General features: G+C 34.3%; 5 protein-coding genes across 5 annotated transcripts; 1 reads left to right on the top strand and 4 right to left on the bottom strand.

Moving 5' to 3' along the window:
- Nucleotides 1-6,869: 6,869 nt before the first annotated feature.
- Nucleotides 6,870-8,171, top strand: Tsp_09322 (putative DnaJ domain protein). Its single transcript, XM_003375696.1, has 4 exons — nucleotides 6,870-6,901; nucleotides 7,532-7,625; nucleotides 7,784-7,938; nucleotides 7,991-8,171. Exons 1-4 carry the CDS (start codon nucleotides 6,870-6,872, stop codon nucleotides 8,169-8,171), a joined length of 462 nt encoding a protein of 153 aa, XP_003375744.1.
- Nucleotides 8,172-9,455: 1,284 nt separating this feature from the next.
- On the bottom strand, nucleotides 9,456-11,060 carry Tsp_09321 (hypothetical protein). The gene is made up of 3 exons (XM_003375695.1): nucleotides 10,857-11,060; nucleotides 10,461-10,686; nucleotides 9,456-10,264 (listed from the first exon to the last, which is right to left on the bottom strand). The coding sequence occupies exons 1-3, from the start codon at nucleotides 11,058-11,060 to the stop codon at nucleotides 9,456-9,458; spliced, it is 1,239 nt and encodes a 412-aa protein (XP_003375743.1).
- A 757-nt stretch (nucleotides 11,061-11,817) lies between these two features.
- On the bottom strand, nucleotides 11,818-15,673 carry Tsp_09320 (putative PH domain protein). The gene is made up of 8 exons (XM_003375694.1): nucleotides 15,253-15,673; nucleotides 14,742-15,042; nucleotides 13,419-13,618; nucleotides 12,816-12,920; nucleotides 12,686-12,756; nucleotides 12,458-12,612; nucleotides 12,087-12,387; nucleotides 11,818-12,015 (listed from the first exon to the last, which is right to left on the bottom strand). The coding sequence occupies exons 1-8, from the start codon at nucleotides 15,671-15,673 to the stop codon at nucleotides 11,818-11,820; spliced, it is 1,752 nt and encodes a 583-aa protein (XP_003375742.1).
- A 5,566-nt stretch (nucleotides 15,674-21,239) lies between these two features.
- Tsp_09319 (conserved hypothetical protein) lies at nucleotides 21,240-21,737 on the bottom strand. The gene is made up of 2 exons (XM_003375693.1): nucleotides 21,525-21,737; nucleotides 21,240-21,413 (listed from the first exon to the last, which is right to left on the bottom strand). The coding sequence occupies exons 1-2, from the start codon at nucleotides 21,735-21,737 to the stop codon at nucleotides 21,240-21,242; spliced, it is 387 nt and encodes a 128-aa protein (XP_003375741.1).
- A 27-nt stretch (nucleotides 21,738-21,764) lies between these two features.
- Tsp_09318 (hypothetical protein) lies at nucleotides 21,765-22,573 on the bottom strand. Its single transcript, XM_003375692.1, has 2 exons — nucleotides 22,372-22,573; nucleotides 21,765-21,940 (listed from the first exon to the last, which is right to left on the bottom strand). The coding sequence occupies exons 1-2, from the start codon at nucleotides 22,571-22,573 to the stop codon at nucleotides 21,765-21,767; spliced, it is 378 nt and encodes a 125-aa protein (XP_003375740.1).
- Between the last annotated feature and the right edge of the window lie 74 nt (nucleotides 22,574-22,647).

The raw sequence follows: 22,647 nt of genomic DNA, 5'->3' as shown, positions 1-22,647 counted from the left end.
AAAATGTTTTCACTAAAAATATAAAGGCACACTCGCTGCGTATGCTGACAAACAAAGTTACGAACAAAAGATGTAATTTACCAAATGGCTCTGATGCTGTGAATTGAAAAAATAATTTAAAGGGAAATAAAGTCTATTGATATTCAATCTTTCTAAAGATGAAGTCATATCTAATCTTAATATGAAAAACGAAAAGTACAGTTTTACTCTGAGAATACCTTACTCATATATTACATATTACAAACTTGGATAATTTCCTTAAATTAAGGATTAACATCACCCTTACGAAGTATCCTTAGCCTTGCTTTACAGATCCACAAGAAATCGCATTTACCTCTTCTCTTCTCTTGTTCTGCTTCATGTCGTCCGTGTTTTCACATTTTCTTTGCTCCATTCTTTAAACCTGTAATAATGATATTAAATCAAAAGTGTTCTCACTTTACCACAAAATAGAGATTACAACAAATATAATAATTAAGTGCTATCTAATTAAAAAGTAATTGTTTCCAAAATAAGTATACAAAGTTTTAAAAAAATAACATGCAGAAAAGTGGAATACCTGTCAGAAATTCTGAAACGGATCTCAGCAGCTACTTAACGCTTTAATGAACTCAAAGAACGTTCAGCGATGCTACCAATTACCACGTAAATTAAACAAACAAACGCAACCTTACTGATGATAAGGCAGCGTTATAGCGATAGTTATTTGCATAATGCAGCGTTAGAAACCGGTTTTTCGTGCGTTAGAACTTTTGGCTGAAGATCAAATCTAACCTAAGTTGCGTTACAATATGAACGGAAGAAATGCACTGTAAAATTCTACCAATAAAGAAAACGACTACTTGAAAATTCAAAAATGACCTTGACATTTACATTTCAGTCAAAATATCAACTATCTGACAAAAAACGAAATAACAAAACAAAATTGACTTAGACAAAACACACCTACGTATGTCTGAAAATTTTCTTAAATCGGAAAACCCAGTAGCTAAAATGAAGCTAATTTTAAGTGAACAATTTTTGGGCAAAAGCTTGCTTATGGTCAATTGAAAGTGTGTGTTAGCTACTGCAATGGTGATTTTCAAAAGAACATATTTCAATAATAGATAATCAATGAGTACACGTTGTTTTAATCAAATTTAATTGTACGGAAATTTTGCGTTTATTAAGTCACATATCATCTCAAGCTGAGAATTCAGAGAGAATATATTGAGAAATTATGCGCGATATCGATTCTGAATTGCACTGTTAAGTGATTACGACTTAAAAATGAAAAACTGCTACTTACCGCAAAATGCATCATCTTCTCATTGTTGATGTTCATACTGTTTGGATGTTCATTGAAATATTATTTTTCAGAAATTATTCCAAAAAATAATAATGAATAAAAATCAAATCTAGTATTTGGCATTTGATATTGGTCTTCAGTTAATTTTCCAATCCAAACGCAGTGCTTGTATCCACGGACGGCCTCAAACTAAGATTATTTCCAATATGTCAATAAAGCGAACGACGTCGCATGCAAATTTTTATTTTATTCATTTCTGCTGATAAATGTGGCTAGTACATAGTTTTCATTGCGTTTATTTACTTAACTAATGCATTCTGTTTGAAAAGAAAATTTAATTGTAGCTTTGCCGAACATATAAATACTTCTTATTACAGAAACTATCATTTGATCTTTATTACCAAGCATATTCTAAATACTAGAAATAATGTGAATATAAGAAATAAAATGCATGCTCATTTAATATTATATGCTGACTGTCAAAAGGTCAGAAAAAGTGATGCTTTGGGGAAAGAATTCAAATAAAATGTCAAATTATACGAATGACAGTTATTTGAAAATTCAAAAATGACCTTGAAATTTGAAATTACGTCAAAATATAAACTATCTGACAAAAAAACGCCATAACAAAAACATTGCCTTAGCCAAAACACGCCTCCGCATGTCTTAACTTGGGATTCGAAATTTCAAAAATGACCTACATAAATAAAATTTACTGCAAAAAATAAAAAGTATATGGCTGCGCATTCTGACAAACAAAATTATCCGGAAAAAAATTCTCTAATATTAAGTGATAATAAAGTTTAATAATTTATGGTATAGAAAACAATGATTTTTCTTACATGCATAATAGAAATCACTCGGCTTGGTGATGCTAGATCAGTTTAGTTCACATGGAAATTCAACGCCATTTGCAAGTGTAAAGTGTACATTGAAAAATTGAACGTATTCTACAGTTACACCAGGATAACTGCAGAAAATGAAAAAATTGAAATGTTAATAATTTCAACCTTCAACTGCATATAATTGAAAAGTTTCTGATGATTATGATTATTAAACTAACGTCCAGTCGACGATCAAAAATTTGCATAAAAATTCTGGTAAAGAAGTTGATGTTCGTTTGCTTTGCAGCTATAGCTCACCACAAGCCTGAACTTTTAATATATGCATAATACATAATCTAATTTGACTTTTTTTCAGCAATTCAATGATATTTATTGTTTACAAATAATGTAATAATTACTGTGGTAAAGTTTTGCACAGTTTCTAATTGATGATGCACATATGCAAACATAAAATAGCAACGTAATGATGTGGATGATGTAACGAAAGAAATAAATCAAATGAATGGATGTTGACCATTCTAGCATTTTGAACAATTTAAGACTGTGATTCCTATAAATTCTTTCAATTTATGAATGACAGTTTTCTTAAAACACTGAAACAAAAGAAAAACAATCAAATGAAGTAAAGATTATTTTTGATAAACAAATATTTGCCAAAAAATGAATTTTAATATAATTTAAATTCGTACGTTTCATAAAAATAAAACGATTGCCTTTTATTATTAATTTATGATATTAGCTGTTCTGCATTTTCCATTTGGGATGTTGCAAAATAGGTGTTAGCTGAATAAATTGCTACCCATTTATATGCACCTTTTGGGACCTAATATAGCAGACAAGCCCTCAGTGTTGCTCAACATAGATTGGAACAAGTCAAGTTTGAATGAATGGGTTTGAAAAATAAAAATGAAAAGAATCTACTTTGGAAAGTATTGAAAACAAAACTAAATGTAAAATGTGAAAAAAGGAAATCAAAAATTAGAAAATGAACGAAAATGAAAAGTTGGATACATAAATTTTGCTGCGTGAATGACCAAGTACTGCAATAATTCAAAACTCAGTTATGCAGGTTTGTCGTTAACTAAATTAAACTATGGGATAACATCACTCTTTTGAAGTATCCCAAGCCCAGACTTACAGAATGGGGGACCCACGGCGGAACCGCATATTCTTCTTGTCTTCACTTGTTCTGCTTGTCTTAATGAACGTTAGCATAAAGATTATGTATAGAGAGTTTCCAGTAGCTTTCTCAAAAATGTATTATTTTCAACAATAAAAATACCGAGTTCATTAGTTACTAAACGCAGTGAATAAATTCAGAGAACTTTTTACGACGCTACCAGTTGCCACCTAAATCGAACATACCTGCGCACCATTAATGATGATAAGGCAATTTTCAATCGACCCTTATTTGCATAATGGAGCGCTAGAAAATAGCATTGGAAATTATTTTTGACTATGAATTCCAATGGAATGCTGATGCAATATAAACAATAAAAATTCACGTGCAATGAACGGATAATCCGGCGTATGCATCGCATTATTGGAATAGAATAATTTCAAATGCTTTGAAAGAAGAATTGAGAAGCATTATTAAATTCACCCAATGAGGACAATTTAAAAGCGCTGTCTCGCTGAACGCCACAACAACAAAATGACCCAGACAAAACACGCCCTCGAATGTCTGAATTTCAGATTTGAAAATTCAAAAATGTCCCACATAAATGGAATTTATATCGAAAAGCTTTTCACAAAAATCTAAAAACTCTGGCTTCTCCTTTTGACAAAGAAAATTTACCAGCCCATAAAAATGTAATTTACCTAATCTCCTTGTTGATGCAAAATTAAAAAAAATTTGATCAAGGTGATAAAATAGGAGTGAGGCATCTGCATGAAATGTGGCAGGAAATATCCCTCGATTTTCAAGCGAGAGACATTCAACTGCTTTCAAAAATTCGGAAGATATGCATCGATGGCAATTCATAAACATGCTCGCTGCAACGTTCAGTACACCTTGTAAGAGTGCACCAACCATCAAATCAACCACCAGTGGAATACGAACATGCGGACGTTTCCACTGCCAAGTGGAGTGAAATAATTTTCATATTCACAATTAAAGCAAAATATTATTGCTCATGATATTTACTGTTGATAATTATTAGAAACATATGAAAGAAGAAATCACGTATCAAAAAATTAATTTGATAATGAAAATTTAAATTTACTCGCAACATGAAAATAAAAATATTTCATTATTTATGTATATGATTTTCTTTGCTATTTTTTGGATGAATTCTATTTGAAAAGTTGTAAAAACGGGGAGTGATCGCATTTTGATCGAAAGACATTGTCACTAGATGATTGGGATCTTGGCATTGATTTCATATCATTAAAAGGTGTTGAATGAAGTAAATCATAACAGATTTATATTAAATGAATAAAGCGTGTATGTAAAAGTCAACAAGAAGTTACAACATTATCTTTTTTTTCCTTTGATATAAATGATGAGCATTGGAACAGAAGAGCAAACTTTATTAATAAAAAGCAGTTTTGGATAATGTTCTGCATGGGCTTTGCTTCGGCTGAAAAGGCTTTTCGCAGCTTTTCACAAAACAGAAAATCCCACAAAATTTCAATATTTTTAGAGAACATTTTTTCCTTACAAAAATCACTTGAATCTATCAGAAAGGATCATACAACTATTGCAAACATATCCGTACCGTGTTTTAGTGTTTAACGTTCGAGAAATTGCGGAAAAAATAATGGAAACACCATTCCAATATCTTAGCACTCAAATTACCAAGTAAAATTTATCTAGAACCATCCCGCTTAAATTGAATCACTTTAATTGCTTCTTAATTAAAAGATTATTATTTGCAAAATTAAAATACAGCATTTTGAAAAAATGTAACAATTAGAAAAATGAGAATAGTTTTCAGCAATTAAAACGGACTTTATTAGTTACTGAGGGCCGTAAATAAAGTCAGAGAATGCTTCATATGGCTACTACTTGCCACATAAATCAATAAAAAGAGTATTCATTCCATCATATGCTAATTCTGGAGTGCCAGCCAGTTTGTTCACTTTGTAAGAGTGCACAAACCACTATATCAACCATCAGTGGAATACGAACAAGCGGACGTTTCCACTGCCGAATTTTATGAAATAATTTTCATATTTATAATTAGAACAAAATATTATTGTTCTTGCTTTTATCATTGATTTTTAATAAATTTGTTTGAATACAATATATTAAAAAAGAAATATCTATGAAAGAATTAATTTTTCTATGGATATTTAAGTTTATCTGCAGCATCAAAATAGGTACATTCCATTTTATAATTAATATGTGATTTTTGCTATTTATTATATGTATTCTGTTTGAAAAGTTGTAATGCGTAGGGAGGCTGCATTTGAACTCTACTTCCAGAATTCAAGTAGTTGCATGAGTATTTTTTTGTTCTGCTTTATCCACTTCGCTTCTGATGTAACGGACGTCGCCAGCGCTGATTCCAATAAAACAATTTTTACATTTATAATTAAGAGTTCGAATTATTATTTTCATTTAATTTTTCATTTTTCACCCATTTTTTACAATTTTATTAAACTTTTATTTAAATGCCCTTTATATTTGAAATGATTAATATCATAAAAAGCACAGCTTTATTTTTGATGAAACTTTTTTATGAAAATAAGTGTGAAATGTTAAAACTACAATGTTAAAATGTTTGAATACAAAATTTATATAGGCGTTTCAGACTAATGTACAGTTTTAAATTTAGAAAAAAGTTATACGAAGAAAAATCTGCACAAAAGGGAAACATTGTTGTCTCCATATTTGGCCATATTTTGACTATATTATGAGATTTGTAACGTGACAATGGATAAATACATTTTATTCAAATGTTATTTTATAGCTCAGTATGACTGTTCTATTTTCCCTGATTACATAGCATATCATTAATAATATTAATTTGCAACAATTGAATTTCTCTTAATTTATTCAATTTTTGAATATCAAAAATCGCAATCGATGCAGAAATATTAGGTGATTTGGATTTTCCGAAAAATAATGAAATATAATGCCGTTGGACTTGTTATACGTCAAATGAATAGTACACGTGTAGCGTCCTTGGCTAAAACTCATCGCTGAATTCGTTTTCCTTCTGAATAAATTCTTAGAGCTTGTAAGATTGAGATCTGGCGGTAATTCGACCATATTTTTACGTAAAAACGATAAATCGGTTTGGTACTACTCGGTCCCGCTTTTCTCTCATTGGTCATTACCCACGCTATTTTATTGGACCGTCAAATCTTAATCACAACTGAAGAGTTTGAATCAATGAGCAATTAGACAAAAAAAACCAATGCGACAAAGACTTCACTGAGCAATTAGACAAGGAAAACCAATATGACAAAGACTTCACGGCCAAATAAAATGAAAACCAATACGACAAAGATTTGACGGTCTAATAAAATAGCGTGTGCAAAGACCAATGAGAGAAAAGCGGGACCGAGTAAAACCACCCCTTAGGCAAGTATTCATTTAATATCACGCTATAATTATAATTGCAAAATATTATCTTTTGAATGTGTATAGAAGTGTCTAGAATATGGCATGCGCTGTCAGTATCAGCAGAGTATGACAGAAAACAGAAAATGCCACACAGAAGAATGATGATATAGCCTCTTCGCAGATTTTGAGACGAAAGTAGAACTCAGCATTGAGGAATCAAATGGCGCATTTAGCTTGTGAATTTTCTCGTCGGTTAGTTTTTTTCTATTCGCTAATGAATTGCACGGTCGCATTGCAAAATTTTTCAAAAATTAAATTTTTTGAATTATAAAAAGCAATATTATTTAAAATTTATTTTTGTATATGAACATGTCATTATTACATATTTTCTTTGCAATTTGTTTATTTTACAAAATATGACTGCAACTTGATTTGTCTAGTAGGACTTGCATTACTTTAAATACAGTATGCATGTATTATAAATCAAAGTGCGAAGAGATAAAAGAAAATTCTGCTGATTTTTTTCATTTTGTTTGATGTGCATTTGTTCAGTTTTTCTACAAAATTCTTCAAAATTTCTGTTGACTTATCGATGTTTTGCTTCCATAAAAGGGTATGGAGTTTATGCTTATTTGTAAGCCCAGTTGTAAACTAATTGGAACTATTTTAGTGATATAATAATAATAATATGTTTATATATTTTTATATATTTTTATTTTATATATTTTCTTGAATATTCATTTTTTTCATTAAATTATTATTTAAGTGTTCGTCTTAATCACTTTGCTTCTATACGCTGAAGGTGAAAGTAAAAGTAGATCATGTTACGTGTAATATTTTTTAAAATAGTAAGAATTGTTCATATGTTCTTGATTTTTATAGCTCTACGACGGAAACATATTATGATGTTTTGGGAGTATCTAAAGATGCATCGATGCAAGAAATCAAGGAGGCATATTTTTCGTTATCCAAACAAGTGTGTATCCGTGCTGATAAGTATAAAGAGAAAGCATATTTTTCTGTATATCTGTATGTTTTTGGCATCTGCAGCATTATTATTGTTAATTTATTCAATTCAAACGTCCGCATCATAATTTTATTTGGGAAAGCAAAAAATAAACTATTTTTATTTAGTATCACCCAGATTTGAATAAAATTGACCAGCCTTCTGGTAACCATTTTAAACGTATTGCCGAAGCATACTCAGTTCTTGGGAAAGCAGAATCAAAGAATACATATGATTTTAGTTTAAATCAAACGCTTCCAGCTGTTGATTCTAAGGGAAAAAGGTGAAAATTTTATTTTTATATTTATATGCTGCATTTTCTTATATCGCTTCAGCTATTCTACGTCTTCTGTTTATGACATTTTTAACAAGCATCCTGCATTAACGGACCTAAACAAAATCAATCCTGTAAAAGAGATGAGCGAAAGAGATTTATGGAAAAGAAGATTAACAATTGGTACCTTTTTTTTCACAACGTTTGCTTTCATAGCTTTGCTTCATTTCGAGAAAGAGTAAAATTTTGCCACACTTTATCATCAGTGGGATAGAACAGAATTGTTCGTTTCAGGAAACTTAATCATCAGAAATTTCAACATTTAATAAAGCAGCTTGAAACTGAAGTGGAAACTGCCGATTTCTAAACAGCCAGGTTAGCCGTTTTATTATTAATATTTGTATATGTTAATAATCAAACGTTTCAGAAATTACGAAAAGCCACAAACACACTGTATCAGCATTTTACTGCAGTATGCGGACGAGCAGATGCACTATTAAGTAATTGTCATATATGAGAAGTTGCTATGCTGTACACGAGTATTTTGTTTGAATAAAAACGAAAAACTTTAGTGATGTGTAATTAGCAACTTACAAAAACAACAAACATAGTATATCCTGCACAGAAGTCAAAAACATGACTAATATGGAATTGTATATATAAACAGGATGTCAGCGGCCTGTTTACTTAACTAAGACTATCCAGAGACGACCCGCTCTTTACAGAGGTTCTTTCTTGGGTTCCTGAGCTTGGTCGAGTCCGGGCTCGGAGATCACTGATCCTGATGTCATTACGACTGTTAATGACGTGCTGGAATGCTAAGCAGATACTGATATTTTTGAACATCGATAATGCGGTTTTGATAATAAAATTATCAAGAAGCGTCGTCGAATCTCAGAATATGCTTGATCGATTGCAGCGTCACAGAAAAATCAGAAATTGTTTTATTTGACTTAATTCTATGCATATAGCTCTAAAAGAGTGTTTTCAGTTTTGTTCCACGAAATATCGTTCCACCATTTTGGAGCAAAATTCCCTGAAGGGAGACAAAAGGACTGTTGTTTTTATTATGGCTTCAATACTGACGATGGGGAACGGGATTTTTGTCAATAACTCTATAAATTACAGAGCCGTTCATGCATTACATCTGAAGACATATTTGAGGATAGATGTCGAAACGCGGATGGATCCCTTCACTATCACCATTAGTCATGTTTTTTACCTTTGTGCAGAATATACAAGTAGGAAATGCAACAAAATGCAGAATAGGTAAAATTTATTCTAAGCAACAAGAAAGAACACGCAAACACTATTCCAATACATTTTGTATTGTCCTTATTATCGTATTTTTTGTTACTTTTGTTTTATTTTCAGTATATACGGTAACTGAAGCAGAAAATTTTGCAGTTCCCTTGACAAATAATAATATATTGATGTGAAATAGTTTAAATTGGGATTTTTTGATTCGATTATTGATATTATTATTAATATTAAATTATATGATAATAAAGACAAATAAAGTCGCATCAGAGGACGGATCCAATGTATACGGCATGTTGTTTTTCGATTTTGCTTTTGCAATTGAAGCAGCTCTTTTTAGCCAACACTCGACGAGCATCGTGACGTAGATCAGGATGCACCAGCAAGAAAAGCAACGGTGGCAGTGGTAGAATGCACGTTTCGAGTTTTGCGAGCAATTTGAAGAATGCTGAAACGTGCCAAGAATTTTGCGTCAAATTCAAGCTGACCGTCCAGGGAATAATTTGCGTTGCAAAACTGCACGCGAAAACCATCATCAAACAGCGCAACGTGTAGCGGTCTCGTTGGCGTCGCATCACATTCAGGCAGGTGGCGCTGAGCACACGACTGTTGTGTATCAGAGCAAAAAATGAAATACCATACTGTAGAGCTTCGAAAACCCCAAGTGCGATTCGAATTATCGAATAGATTTTCATGTACTGTTGTGATATCACTTCGCTGCGTAAACAAAAAGCTGCTATTGGTTGGTCGAATCGAGGACTAGCGACGATGGAAATGGCCACCAAATCCAACACTGCAACAGCAGTGGTGCCTAATAATAATATCGAATTCGATGCCAACTGTTCGACCATACGACGATGCAACTTTGGGTGGGTGAAAAATGCCAGACGTTCGAAAGCACAGAAAAGCAACGACAAGGCTGCGGAATCGCGACCGAATTGAATCACCGGAAAATAGATGAACAAAAATATGCATTTCCATATTTCTACATTGAAAAAGTGTTTAATGACGTAAAATCGATGACAAGTCGACAAAAACGTGCCAACAGCGCATAGCATGTTACCAATTGCAAAATCTGCAACAAGAACAAATTCCTGCTTACAGTGAGCAAGCTTTGTGGGACGGAGAAAATTTTTAACAAAAAAAAGCACAGATTATATGTATGTACATAGGGAAAGAAGAAAATTCTTTTTTGCTTAAATAATAATAATCTCCAACGAGCAACATAGCAAAAGTAGACTGTATATTTTTTCTTTTTGTTAAAATCTTACTTGTAATAGCACAGACGTCCAATTTGCGGTATGTATGCTTGTGGAAAATGGAAAAGATGAACCAGTCGAGCAAGAAGGCAAGAAATGCCGCATTGGCTTGTACAATCAAAATGATCTCGCTTATGTGTTTGGACTGGGTAACGGAGGAGGGGGAAGAAGAGATGAGAATTGTCTGATTCATTAAATAGAAAGCAAAATTTCTTTCTTCATCTTTAATATCTATAATCTAGAATACAGAAATTTTCAAATTTCAGCTTGCAACAGCAAAGTGCATTTCCAACTGCACGAGACAGTTTTGGGATTATCATGCGTCCGTCAGCCACTATGCTTTCCGCTTCAGAAATCAAATTTCATTATACCAGTTAAGCAAAATTTTCCGCTTCTCCAATTACTTACTTCCTCGCTTACTGTTACTTCATAACTTTGACAAGAATATTGTGATTTCTTTGATGATGCATCATTCCACTTATTGATCAGTGGAAAAGTGAAAGTAAACGTCACTGTCTTGAAGAAGCAAGAGGGGGGAAGGGGGTATAGACAACAGCACACAAGAAAGTTTCGCGATGAAGAAGAAGCAGCATAACATATATTCATTGACATTTGAAAAAGTTAAATAAGAAATAAAATCAGCGGTATTTAAACAATTGGTCTGTTTTTCCCATTCCAATCAGAAAATTATTGACTTGTCGAACAGAAATGCATAAATCAGTGAATTTTATAAACATCCTTTAAGCTAATTTTTGAATTAAATCAAATCAATTGCTCATAAAATAAAAAATGGAAATTATTGTTGTTAATATTTCAAATTGCAAACAATTTAAGAGATATACGTATGTTGTTGAAATAGTGTATTGATTTTAAAAAGAAAAGTGTGCAGCATAAATTTACATGAAGCCGAAGAGCTTCAACACAGCTCATTAATGATTATTTTTACAAGTAGTTAGTTGCAAATTGGGCTAGAAATGGATTTTTAAATTTAACAACGACAATTATTTTAATTAGGCACAAATGTATTTTCATATTTCCTTTTATTAATTTTTCAAAAAACAAACATGGCTAAACAACAAACGTATTCATCATATTTTAGTTTTTCAACGTAGATATGAGCATACAGAAGAACACCGTTTTGAAGAAGATGAATGGATAAAAAATAATTATAGAGAAAAAAAACAAAACCCAGAAGCCCGTTGAAAATCATCATCGACAAAACAAGTCGAATAATAGAAATATTGCCAACAATTTGCGAAAAAAGTAAATTTAATAAAAATTTGAAATTAATCTCATTGCAAACACATAACTTTTGGCAGAGCTAAAACTGGGTTTCGATGCAGAAAAATAGAATTATTTTGTTCAATCACTAAGCAATGTCGGCAGACATGCAATTATCTATGGCGGCACAATAGCTAAGTCTATCGCTTTGACCACTTCGACCCCCCGGTGAAGCGATCGTTGGCACCGAATAAACATAAGCCGACTCGCACATGTTCTCCTCTTCTGAAGCATATTCGTCCACTTTATCTTGCAACATTTCTACATATTTTTTGTAACGCTTCAACTGGAAAAATTAATATCGAACAATACAGATCGATCACTAAATCATTGAGATTCATTTAAATTCATGCATACCTCATACAACAGATTCACTTCCTTTTCAGCAAATTCCAACAAAAGATTCGGCTTGCAATTGCGGCAAGGAGGATGATCTCGGTGGGCTTCCAGAAGACGTTCAATTTCCATAACCCGATCACCGTGCGCTTTCAACTGGTCAGTCATGGACAATTTGGTCGACATGGTCGTCGACATGGCCGGTCGGCCGAACAATGACCAATTGCTGACCGATTCGTCAACAACGATCGGTTTGGGAGCCGAAAAGCAGGCGGCAATAAAATTGATGGCGTGAATCCACGATGCCACTTCGTTCGGATCACTGGATTAAACAGCAAAAAAAAATAAAGACCACATATCCACCATCGTTCATTGAAATTACAAATTATCACCTGGTCTGAAACAAATATTCGGCGTATGTGTATGTTTGCAGCTTAAATACATGCTGCTTTTTCGTATAGTCCACAGCACGTTCGGCAAATGAATGGTGCAAGCCAATAGCATTGCGGTACGTTATGTAAGCGCCACTTTTTGCACTGCCTTCATCCTTAATCATACATTAAAAATAAAGAGGAATTCAATTAAAAAAAGCAAGAAAAAAAACAATTTTTTCCTCTCACTTTTTGCAAGTACAGTATGGTACCTTTCAAAATTGCGTAAAACATTCTCCAAGTTCGACGACCGAATGGAACTGGAACGTAAATTTGCATGACTGACAACTCTTGCTTGGACTGTTTAAATGAAATTTACCTTTTTTGCCTCCTTTGTCGACAACGCATTTTCGCATTACCCAACCTTTTTTATATTCAACCTGAGAATCTGAATCTGGCATCTGAGAATTGCAAACGATAAAAACTGTTAAAAATCACATCACCAACAATAATAACTATTGATTCATCACCATTCGTGGGTTGGGACGTAAAATTGAGTTTCCATAACCGGAACACCGTTCACCATTTTCAACTTGGCTAAAAATACATTATTATTAATATCACGAATCATGAAATAAAATAAATACACGTACGCAAAATCTCGGAGCGGATTTCTTTTCAATGAACTGTACAACTTTTTCAATAAATCTCTGGAATAGACATAACCGGCCTGTGAGGTGCTTTCAATAAAATCATGGCACGTGATTCGGCAAGATTTAGACTAAGAAAATGAGTTATCAATTTTTCAAATTGTCTCCATTATTGAACTCTACATCTACTATCATCATTCTTACATTGCCTGCGTGCAATTTCAAATCCAGAGCAAGAAGAGAACAAACTAAGCTTAAAATTTCATCTGAAATTCAAAAACAAAATTTATGTCCAATAATTTATTTATTATTTTTTAAAACACAAAACTTACCTTCAGAGTTGAACAAACATGGGTTACATTTGTGGTAACGTTGGGAAAACAGAGCCAGCGGTACACAATCAGATAAGACCATTTGATCAGGCGACAATAGCACATACGTAAGAAAGCAACGTAAAGCAGCATCAATACGAAAACCAGAAAAATTGAACATCTTCATGTACTCTTGACTAACCAGCATGGAAAAGTCATCACTGAAAGGGCAACAGAAAAAAATGAATGATAATTTTTTTAAATAAACTTTTCATTTCTTCAAATTATTCAAAATTTCCTTTTCCACATTTACTCCATTTTGAAATTACACCAATACTCTACTACTATATTACTGATAATATCACTTCAAGAAATCAAATTAATAAACTGCTTTTTTAATAATATTATCGATTTTAATAATAAAAGTACTTTTTCATTTGAAAGAACATATTCTGTATTCCAACAAATGAACAACACAAGGAAAAAATGTAAGCACCAGTAGAGAGCAATAAAATTTTTACACATGCAAGTTCTATTGGAAAAATTTATAATTCAGTTAATTTTCCATGAATTATCCATATATTTTCAAATTTTCCACCTTCAATATGATTAAATTATGATAGAATAAAAAAAAGTAGAAAAAATCCAACACAATGCTATTTATCCAGCCTTGAAATTTTTTTATTCTTCTTCAAAACTCATTTTTTACATGAAATTTTTTTACATCGAAAAGCAATACTAACACAGATGTTTTGGTCATTCCAGTGTTATAATTTAATTCTAATTAATCAATCAAAATTAACAACACCAACATGCACATGGTTGGAACAAATGTTCGAAATATCATCAAAGAGGAAACTAACCACTGGAACATCTAACATGCAGTACACAATCGGCAGCTGTCCACGTGTTTTACACCGTGATCACAAATTTCCAAAGATAACAAGCAGTATACCCCCAGCGCCGTCCTACCCCTCTCCAACTAAGACAATGTTTCGAACAACAGCCGATAATGCAAAGAATTATAAGAAAAAAAATTATTATTAATGAAACAATCTTATCCATGCACATTTCCAATATTTATAAAATTCATAAGCGATATGAATTCACGGAATTGAAATATGAATGTAAATTTCACTTCGATTTGTTTAAAATGGAAAAAAAACTCAAAATCAATTACTTTAATAACAAATTCGCTACTCAAGTACATGCCATATTTATATATATTCTGGCAAATTATATCATATAAACATAATTGCATCAGAACAAAAATTGTTTTATTATTATTATTATTACCTTTTTGAAATGTGCGCATAAACGTCGGATGGTTTGAAACCATCCAACTGGTACAAGCGTCTGGCCAAACGACGGGCGGTTTCCAAACCGCCGGCTCGTAATACTGTACTGTTCAAGCTGCATGCATCGTCGCTGTCGTGCAGTCTGGTCAACTGAGCCAACTTGTCCAACGTTGTGGAACCATTTTTCATACCGTCGTATCTGCTGCTGCACGGCGGTGATTGTTCAACGTTGGCAATCGACGACGCTTCGGCTATTATCAATTCGTCTACATCCTTTGTATCCGACGCTTTGATGATTGGCACTTTTTCTTCCTCTTCTTCTTGTTCCACTTGTTCAACATTTTCAACTCCAAAATTACCTTGCACCTTGCACGCACGATCATCATCGTCATCATCACCATCACCATCACTGTCAGTATCGCTGTCCGAAACAGAATTAAAATTATCATATTTTTCTTTGTCTCCAATTGCAGCAGCAGCGACATGCCCGTCGACGATTTGTTTGTTGTTGCCACTTGTTGGGGTAAAATTCTCCTCCTCCTGATGCAATGCATTACCTGCAACAACCATGGACGAGATTTTCTGACCAGATTCGTTCAATGAATCCGGCTCAGCCGACGAACCAGAGGTAGAAGGTTCGACCAGTTGAAACGACTGCGGCATCGTGGCCACACCGGATGTAGCAATTTCCATGTGTTCCGGCAATTCCAATCGTTTCAGCTTGGCATAGCTCTCGGATATTTTCGGGGTGAGGCAAAGTATCTTGTCACCGGTCATCACAAACGACTCGAAACGAGGGGTTCTTCTGCAAGCGGTCTGTTCGGCCATTGTCACCGTCTCCGCCCCCTTCTGCTTCTTCACAACACTCGAAAACGCTTCAGACCCATCTTTCTTCTCCTCCACCTTTCGTCCCACTGATTCTTTCCCTTCTGCAGATGCGTAGTGAATCAATGGCGACTGCGATGCGACGTGCATCATACTCGCCGCACAGAATCCTAAGAAAACAACCAAATATTCCACACACACACACACACACACACACACATGTATATATATATATATTATACAGCAATTTTCAAAAATAAACAAATCACAAAACCAAACCGAAACAATGCAAATAGCATTGCAAATTCATGCTATTATAAAAAAAGAAATATCGAATTGTACATAATTTAAATAAAATACCAACTACAGCAAATCAGTAGAATTAAAAAAGAAAATAATAATAATAGATACAAAAGATGATGGGCACACGACGACGCTCGCGTCTGAGAAAAGTAAGTGAATCTATTTTTCCAGAAAGCAGTTCGATTGCCTTGACCAAAACTGAGCAAGAAAATGAAATAAATACAAATGATCAGACTTGCTCAGGCTAGACGACGAGGACAGGGATGCAAAGATGGTCAGAAATGACAAACGACGACCTCGCTCATGCAGATTCATCAATTAAAATAAAAAAATAAATGTATGAAGAAAAAGGCCAATAGTGAATTGACCAGTCTGAAAAAAATATATATCTTTCCCACAGTTAACAGATTTAAAAGATCATCATACCATGGATTCCGCTATGGATTAAAAATCTAAAATCAAAGAATAATCACGCTATTCTATCACTATGCAACATCAATGAAAATTTCATGTCCATCAATTGTGCAGAGAACAATTCAATTCTCATCACTACACATCAACACACACACACACGCAGAGGCTGACATAATGAGAATAAAAAGATAAATTATCTTTTAGCATAAATTCCATTGAAGCTGCTATGAATGAACTTCTTCAATAAATTAAAAAAAATTCATCCGAACAGAAATATTCATCGATCAGTTATTCATTTAATCTTACCGTATACAAATTGACAATGAAGTTCATAGAACTTATAAAAAAGCATTAAATTAGAAAATTAGAAATTACGCTCACATCCGCTGGTGAAAATGCTTTTCATATGACACATGATAAAAACTGAATTTCTTCCACGTAATGTAAAAGTAAAATAAAACTCGTTCAAACGAGCTTCTTATTGAACAAACAAAATTCAATTTTCACAAACACATTTCAATGATTCAAGTGTCAAAATCAACAATGCCAGTACAATAAAATTCTTTTGTCTGCACATTAATCGCATAACATGATCAGTTAAAAAGAAAGTTAAGATTAAAAGATTAAAGTCTTTTCGAGGAGAAAGAATAAAAATTGTGAGAACCAAAAGAACAGTACAAATTTTCTTGAAAAAAAAACTGTCCTTTTACAATTATAATATTAACAGCATCAAATATATATATATATATCGACTAGTACTAATGTGCCAAACATTGTTGAAATTCTCAAAGTTTACCAAATGAATAGCATATAAATTTCACAGAATTTCTTAAATGATTAAAATCGTAATTTGAACAAGATTTGATTGAGAAAAACAATTTAGTTCAACAATGACGTCGACAAGCCTGTTCTTCTAATATTTGCACCAGCTATCAATAGAAAATGTCCATATAATATAATATACTAGTGTTCAATGTTCCAGTTAATCGTTCGGATTTCCTATTCACAATTTTTAATGTTTACAAATGATAAAGGCTGAGCAAAATTAATAAACGTGAATTTATCAATCAAGAAGCAACATTCGTCCTCTTGATTTTAAATATTAATATTCGTATCCTTTATAAAAACTGTGGGAAACATCTTCAAATTCAGACATCTGTTATAATATCTACCCAATTTGTTACAATACAAAAACAAATCGCTGTTAACTTGTAAAAAATTGCACTTTTCTTATTTTCTTTCAAAAAATAAAAATTCAACTTTGTTTATTTGTAAAAAAAGTTCAAAGCTTCTATTTCAACTTGCAAAATGGAAGAAGCGTTGGTGATGAAAATTTTAATAGGGCAGTTTAATTTTAATTTATTCATTTAAATAAAATAAATTCTTCTTCCGAATCAACGAACAAAAACAGCAATTTTACAATGAAATTCAAATGAATAAAATAATACAACAATTGCGCTTACCCAAAATGGAGATTTTCCAACCAAGTGGAAATACGGTGGCCACATTCAATTGAAAAAATCTAAAATTATATTCAAAAATTAAAACAACAAACTGCAGTGTAATAGTAATGATGAAAATTGGATGTGAGAAATTTGAAAATGAGTTTAAACAAAAGAAGCCGCTTTTAATTAAAATCGCAAGCGAATCAAAAAGGGAGCGCCAAACTGCGATTGGCATGCACCACAGCTGTCGTGGTTTCTGACCTTAGCAAGAATAATGGAGAAAATCAAAGCAACAACTGCTTCAAAATTTTTGATAAGCTAAAAGAAGCAGACGAGAATAATTTTCTTCCTCTTTGCAAAATCACCATCCATCCAAGCCTGAAGCTAATTTTAAACAACAACAACAACAACAACAACAAACAAACAAACAAACAACGTCGCTCAGCAAACATTGCCTGGGTCAACAAATATCATCATCGTCTCGTGTCAATTTTGTCACCACAAAATAATAAAAATTGAAGAAAATTACCATTTTTTTTCTTCCAAAAAAATATTTGTCATTTGCATAATTGTATAAATGCAAAATTTTGAACAAAAAATCTCTGATGAACTGCATGAAATTATAAGGAGACCTATTACTTATTATGTGGAAAAGTTCTCGCTCTCGTCAAGCAACCAACCAACCAACCAACCAAGCAAGCAGGCTAGTAAGCATAATAATAGCTAGCTAGCTAGCCAGCTAACGAAATTGCTCGCTCGTTGAAGAGCAAGCAACTGAAAGCATTTTGCAACCACAAGAACAAAAACATCATCACTTCAACGACACAAACAGCCAGGCAACCGCACACGCCACTACTCTGAAAACTGTTCACCAAAGCATCGGCAATCAATTAAACGAATTGGAATAGCATAAGAAGAATATTATTTAAGAGCATAAAAACGTAAATCGTCAGCTCAGTTGTTCATTCATCAATACGAAACAATCGCCATTCATGCATTCCAATCGTCCACTAACTGATGCTTTCAAAACGATGCCTCTGTCGATAATAATTAATTTCAAAAAAAAGATATATATATATTAAAAAATAAAAATAACTTACAATTGATACTATTCTTCATTCATTTTGATATACGTGATTTAATTGATGATCACTTAATTTAAAAAAAAGCATTTTTCAACAACAAAATTGAAATTGTGCAATTCGAAATTCATACAAGCATAAACAGTATCAATTTGTACTAAATGAAAAAAAATTTTGTTTTCAATAAATCATATTTTATTTCAAACAAAACGAGATCATCAAACTTGTTTCTTCATAAGATCTGCAAATTTTCGGCAAAAGTTTTCGCCCACCCAGAATTTATCGACAATTACTTTCCACTATAGCGATGAAAATTATGTACTAAAATTTACAGCTTAATGTAAATTTCTCCATCGCATAAAATAGGTCAACAAAATGATCAATCACACTCCGTATTGCTGTTTAAAATCACTTAATTCTTGCAGGATATATATATATATATATGACAATCTAAAATTGGGTCCTTTTCAAACACAAATACATCCATCTATTTTTGCAATAATAAAATTATACATCAAACGCAAAAAACATACTACTACTTGCTATTATCCGCATCGAATAAATATTGTTTGCAAAAAAAAGAAAGAAAAATATTTACCACATCAAATGCTATTTTTTAATTCAAAATTACACTCCTAATAACAATACCCAAACGATCAATTTTACCAATCAAAAAACAATTTTCATGCAACATGAAATAAAAGACACAAAAGAGGAACTTCCTCCGGCAAATAGGTAGTATAACCAACCGGCTTTTCAATAAAGCGAAATGAAAAATATGCGCAGCATTTCCGCTCGTGCGTATTAAAAATGCAGACAATGATGGATTAAAAAATTTTCTCGCATCACGACATACGTCGGTTCTGACGTTCCAATCATTTCAAAAGCGACATTACATTACATGTCAGGAAAATTTTGAAATTAAAAAAGCATCTTTTCAAACACCACCTCACCATGCACTTAAAAACACCTTTCTGTAACATAATTTATATAATAATATAAGAATTTTTATCTATATACAAATCAACAGCTTGAACGCTTCAAAAAATTAAAGATTACCATACTTAATTAAACAGATCAAACCTAATTCAATTATTTTGACAAAGCGACGACTGTCTGCCGTCCTAGCTTATTTTCTAAGCCGTTCAAACTAATACAAAATAAAAATTCAAAAAGTGAAATAAAATACAATAAAATAAAGCTTCTCACCTTTATCAATTATTCAAAAAGTCCAGAACAGGATCGCCGGGCGGAAGTGACAAACAAATAAATCAATGCTGAATGTGAACCAAAGGCGACAAATCGCCTTGGCAAACAATGACTGCCAAAAGAGCGTATTTACTTGCCGGTCGAAGATTGATATTACCGACAGCTAGTTAGAGCAAGCACAGAAAATGATCAATAAAAACAACAAACATGCAAAATGATCACAAATAGGCACATCAAGGAAAAATATATGTTTCAGCAGTTAAATACAAAAGCTCCCAAAACAATATGTTTTGCAAAAATTATAAATCAAAAACATAAGAAACACATATCACTAGAAGTTGGCAGCAACGTTCATAACTGCTCAAATTAGCACCTCCTCAATATTACAATTAACCAATCGTATACTGTATGAAATTTGTGATATTCAAGCAGTAAAATCAAACAATTAATGCACAAAGAAGGTAATGTAAAAGAAATTCTTATTTAAGAACGGAATTAAAAATCACGTTTAATTAAAATAAATGTAAAAGATATCACAAATACAGCCATACCTTTTTTATTCCCACTTTTAATGCATTAAGGACTTCCAACATTCTATGAAAAAGCGATGAATCATTTAAAAAATGAAATCAGCGTAAATATATCAAAGGCAAATAAAATAATTTTGCAATTTCAAAAGAAATATTCATTCCACCACGCATCTTTCAAATGGTTATGCGGCAGTACCGGCTAGCCCATGACGCCTGCTGTATTCCAGAGTTAAAGGAAGAAGAGGAAGAAAAACTGAGCTGATCTTGTAAGCACCAAACCATTGCACTCGGCTACCCCTGCAGGTACATTTGGACCTGACCATCGTTGAAAGTGTACTGTAGTACGGTGGCACGTGGCAATCATTGATCGTTGGTGATGTGCGGTTTTGGTTAGCGATCGATCGCGTTGTCATTTATTATGGTGGTTGTCGGTGTAATAAACCTCTGAAATGATTGTTTGGTGTTCGTTTTATAAATAAATCACCCCACATGTCTTGTTCCAAAAGTGCAGGCGCCGTAAGGTCAACTCGGACGGTGATGACCCGGTCGAGAACAGCAAGGCGGAGGCCGACCCGCTTGATGTGACGGAAAGTACGTTACATTTAAAATAAAACGAATCACTTTAAACTGTTCCGGAGGTAACGGCACCGACCTCGTCGGTGACACACCCATGAGCCGGGGCTCATGAAATGCGCACTTGGGCGAGAACAATGCACGCGCAACGTCGGATAGATCGCTATCGCCGCGTCTGGCGACACGGGATCGGGGTCAGATGAGACCCCACACGGTGCCCTGGATCAGCCATTGTTCGCGGGACAGTGGCTGCTTGTGCAATCAACGCCGGCGGCAGGTTAACCGATGACCTTGTAGGAGCAGCCGTCGTAACAGAATCGTCAATTGGCCACCGGCGCTGCGGACCAATCGAAGATGAAAGGATCTGAACCCGGGCGGCTTACTGGAAGCCGACGGTGATTTAGATCGGCGCCTCAGATATCGAGTGCCCCCGCGGCGAGCAAGTTACCCATTGGCAGTTCTGTTGAACTACCCGCCGGCCCGCTGACCCCGGGACTCTATATCTAGAGCCATGTGGAGCGCCGCTGATACAACAGGAAAACGAGAACAAGAAGAGGAGTTGGGACGTGTGCGTGTAGAAAGCGAGAGCTGTAGCAGTACCCGTCGTGCGTATCGTGGTGGCGCATCGTGAAGAACAACCCGAGCATCCTGACGACTTCATCCAGAGAGGATCGAAGTCAGGCACCGGTCATACAGTCCACTGTTGATTATTTGACCAGCGAACGGCTGGCAGAATTGTACCTGATGTAACAGCCTTTGCTATACGGCGGCGTTGCTCATTGCTGATCCGGCTGAGGAAGACGCGAAGCCACCGGCGCGGACCGCGGGTGGCTTCTGTCGACAGACCCTCATGACCCGACACGTCTATACCCAATTAGCCATTGTACGGCATTGATCCGAGGGCACGCCGCTCTCTAATGATCCGTTGGGGCAGCGGATCAAACCCCCGCGTAACGAGCCGCTGATTTATAGCAGTGTAACGTTTTCGCCTTTTAACAACAAGCCAATCTTTTTATTTAACGAAACAACACTTTTATTCAGTTGGGAATAACTATATAAAGCGATAACACACACGCAAGGGGTACACTCACAGCAATACCGAACTCTTTAGCACGTCGACTCCATGTCACTTTATGCCAAAAATTACCTCTCCTACTGTGGGTTATCGATGTTCAGGTTGTTGAGATCGTAATCACTTTACAGAAGGGCCGCAAGCCGGGGTCTGTCAGCAAGACAGTAGGGGATCAAATTTCAGTTGACGCATCCCGGTGCCCCCCTGCGGCGAAAGCCCCTACTCTGGCATGTCGCCTCCGGTGAAGAGCCCTTGAAGAGTGAGGAGGGGGCAATACTGCTTGTGGACGGTCGACGAATGAGCATCAGCGGAATGGGGTGGTGCCGTTGGATGGGACGTGTGACTGTGATGGTAGTGAAGAGCTTAGTCGTCCCAGGAATCCTGCCGACAGCCCAGCCCAAATAAACGACGGCATGGGTGGTCATGTGACACTGAATCTGGGAAGCAGGAGCTGAGAGACCACTGAGGGGAAACCACACATGGGGCGATGGCGACCTGG

Source organism: Trichinella spiralis (assembly GCF_000181795.1).
Source record: "Trichinella spiralis strain ISS 195 chromosome Unknown Scfld5, whole genome shotgun sequence".
NCBI lineage: Eukaryota > Metazoa > Nematoda > Enoplea > Trichinellida > Trichinellidae > Trichinella > Trichinella spiralis.
Note: the sequence above shows the minus strand (reverse complement) of the source record. Positions and strands in the feature narration are given on the sequence as shown.

Coding starts and splice junctions, on each gene's coding strand:
- Tsp_09320 (XM_003375694.1), bottom strand. CDS start 15,673: ATGATGCACGTCGCATCGCAGTCGCCATTGATTCACTACGCATCTGCA. Junction 12,613..12,685: donor CCATACTGTACTTGCAAAAA/GTGAGAGGAAAA, acceptor TGTATGATTAAG/GATGAAGGCAGTGCAAAAAG. Junction 12,016..12,086: donor AAGTGAATCTGTTGTATGAG/GTATGCATGAAT, acceptor TAATTTTTCCAG/TTGAAGCGTTACAAAAAATA.
- Tsp_09322 (XM_003375696.1), top strand. CDS start 6,870: ATGGCGCATTTAGCTTGTGAATTTTCTCGTCG. Junction 6,902..7,531: donor GCTTGTGAATTTTCTCGTCG/GTTAGTTTTTTT, acceptor TGATTTTTATAG/CTCTACGACGGAAACATATT. Junction 7,939..7,990: donor GTTGATTCTAAGGGAAAAAG/GTGAAAATTTTA, acceptor ATATCGCTTCAG/CTATTCTACGTCTTCTGTTT.
- Tsp_09318 (XM_003375692.1), bottom strand. CDS start 22,573: ATGACCACCCATGCCGTCGTTTATTTGGGCTGGGCTGTCGGCAGGATT. Junction 21,941..22,371: donor ACCGGAGGCGACATGCCAGA/GTAGGGGCTTTC, acceptor AATTGGGTATAG/ACGTGTCGGGTCATGAGGGT.
- Tsp_09321 (XM_003375695.1), bottom strand. CDS start 11,060: ATGTCAATGAATATATGTTATGCTGCTTCTTCTTCATCGCGAAACTTT. Junction 10,687..10,856: donor AAGTAACAGTAAGCGAGGAA/GTAAGTAATTGG, acceptor TCTGTATTCTAG/ATTATAGATATTAAAGATGA. Junction 10,265..10,460: donor GGACGTCTGTGCTATTACAA/GTAAGATTTTAA, acceptor TTCTTGTTGCAG/ATTTTGCAATTGGTAACATG.
- Tsp_09319 (XM_003375693.1), bottom strand. CDS start 21,737: ATGAAGTCGTCAGGATGCTCGGGTTGTTCTTCACGATGCGCCACCACG. Junction 21,414..21,524: donor TTCAACAGAACTGCCAATGG/GTAACTTGCTCG, acceptor ATTGGTCCGCAG/CGCCGGTGGCCAATTGACGA.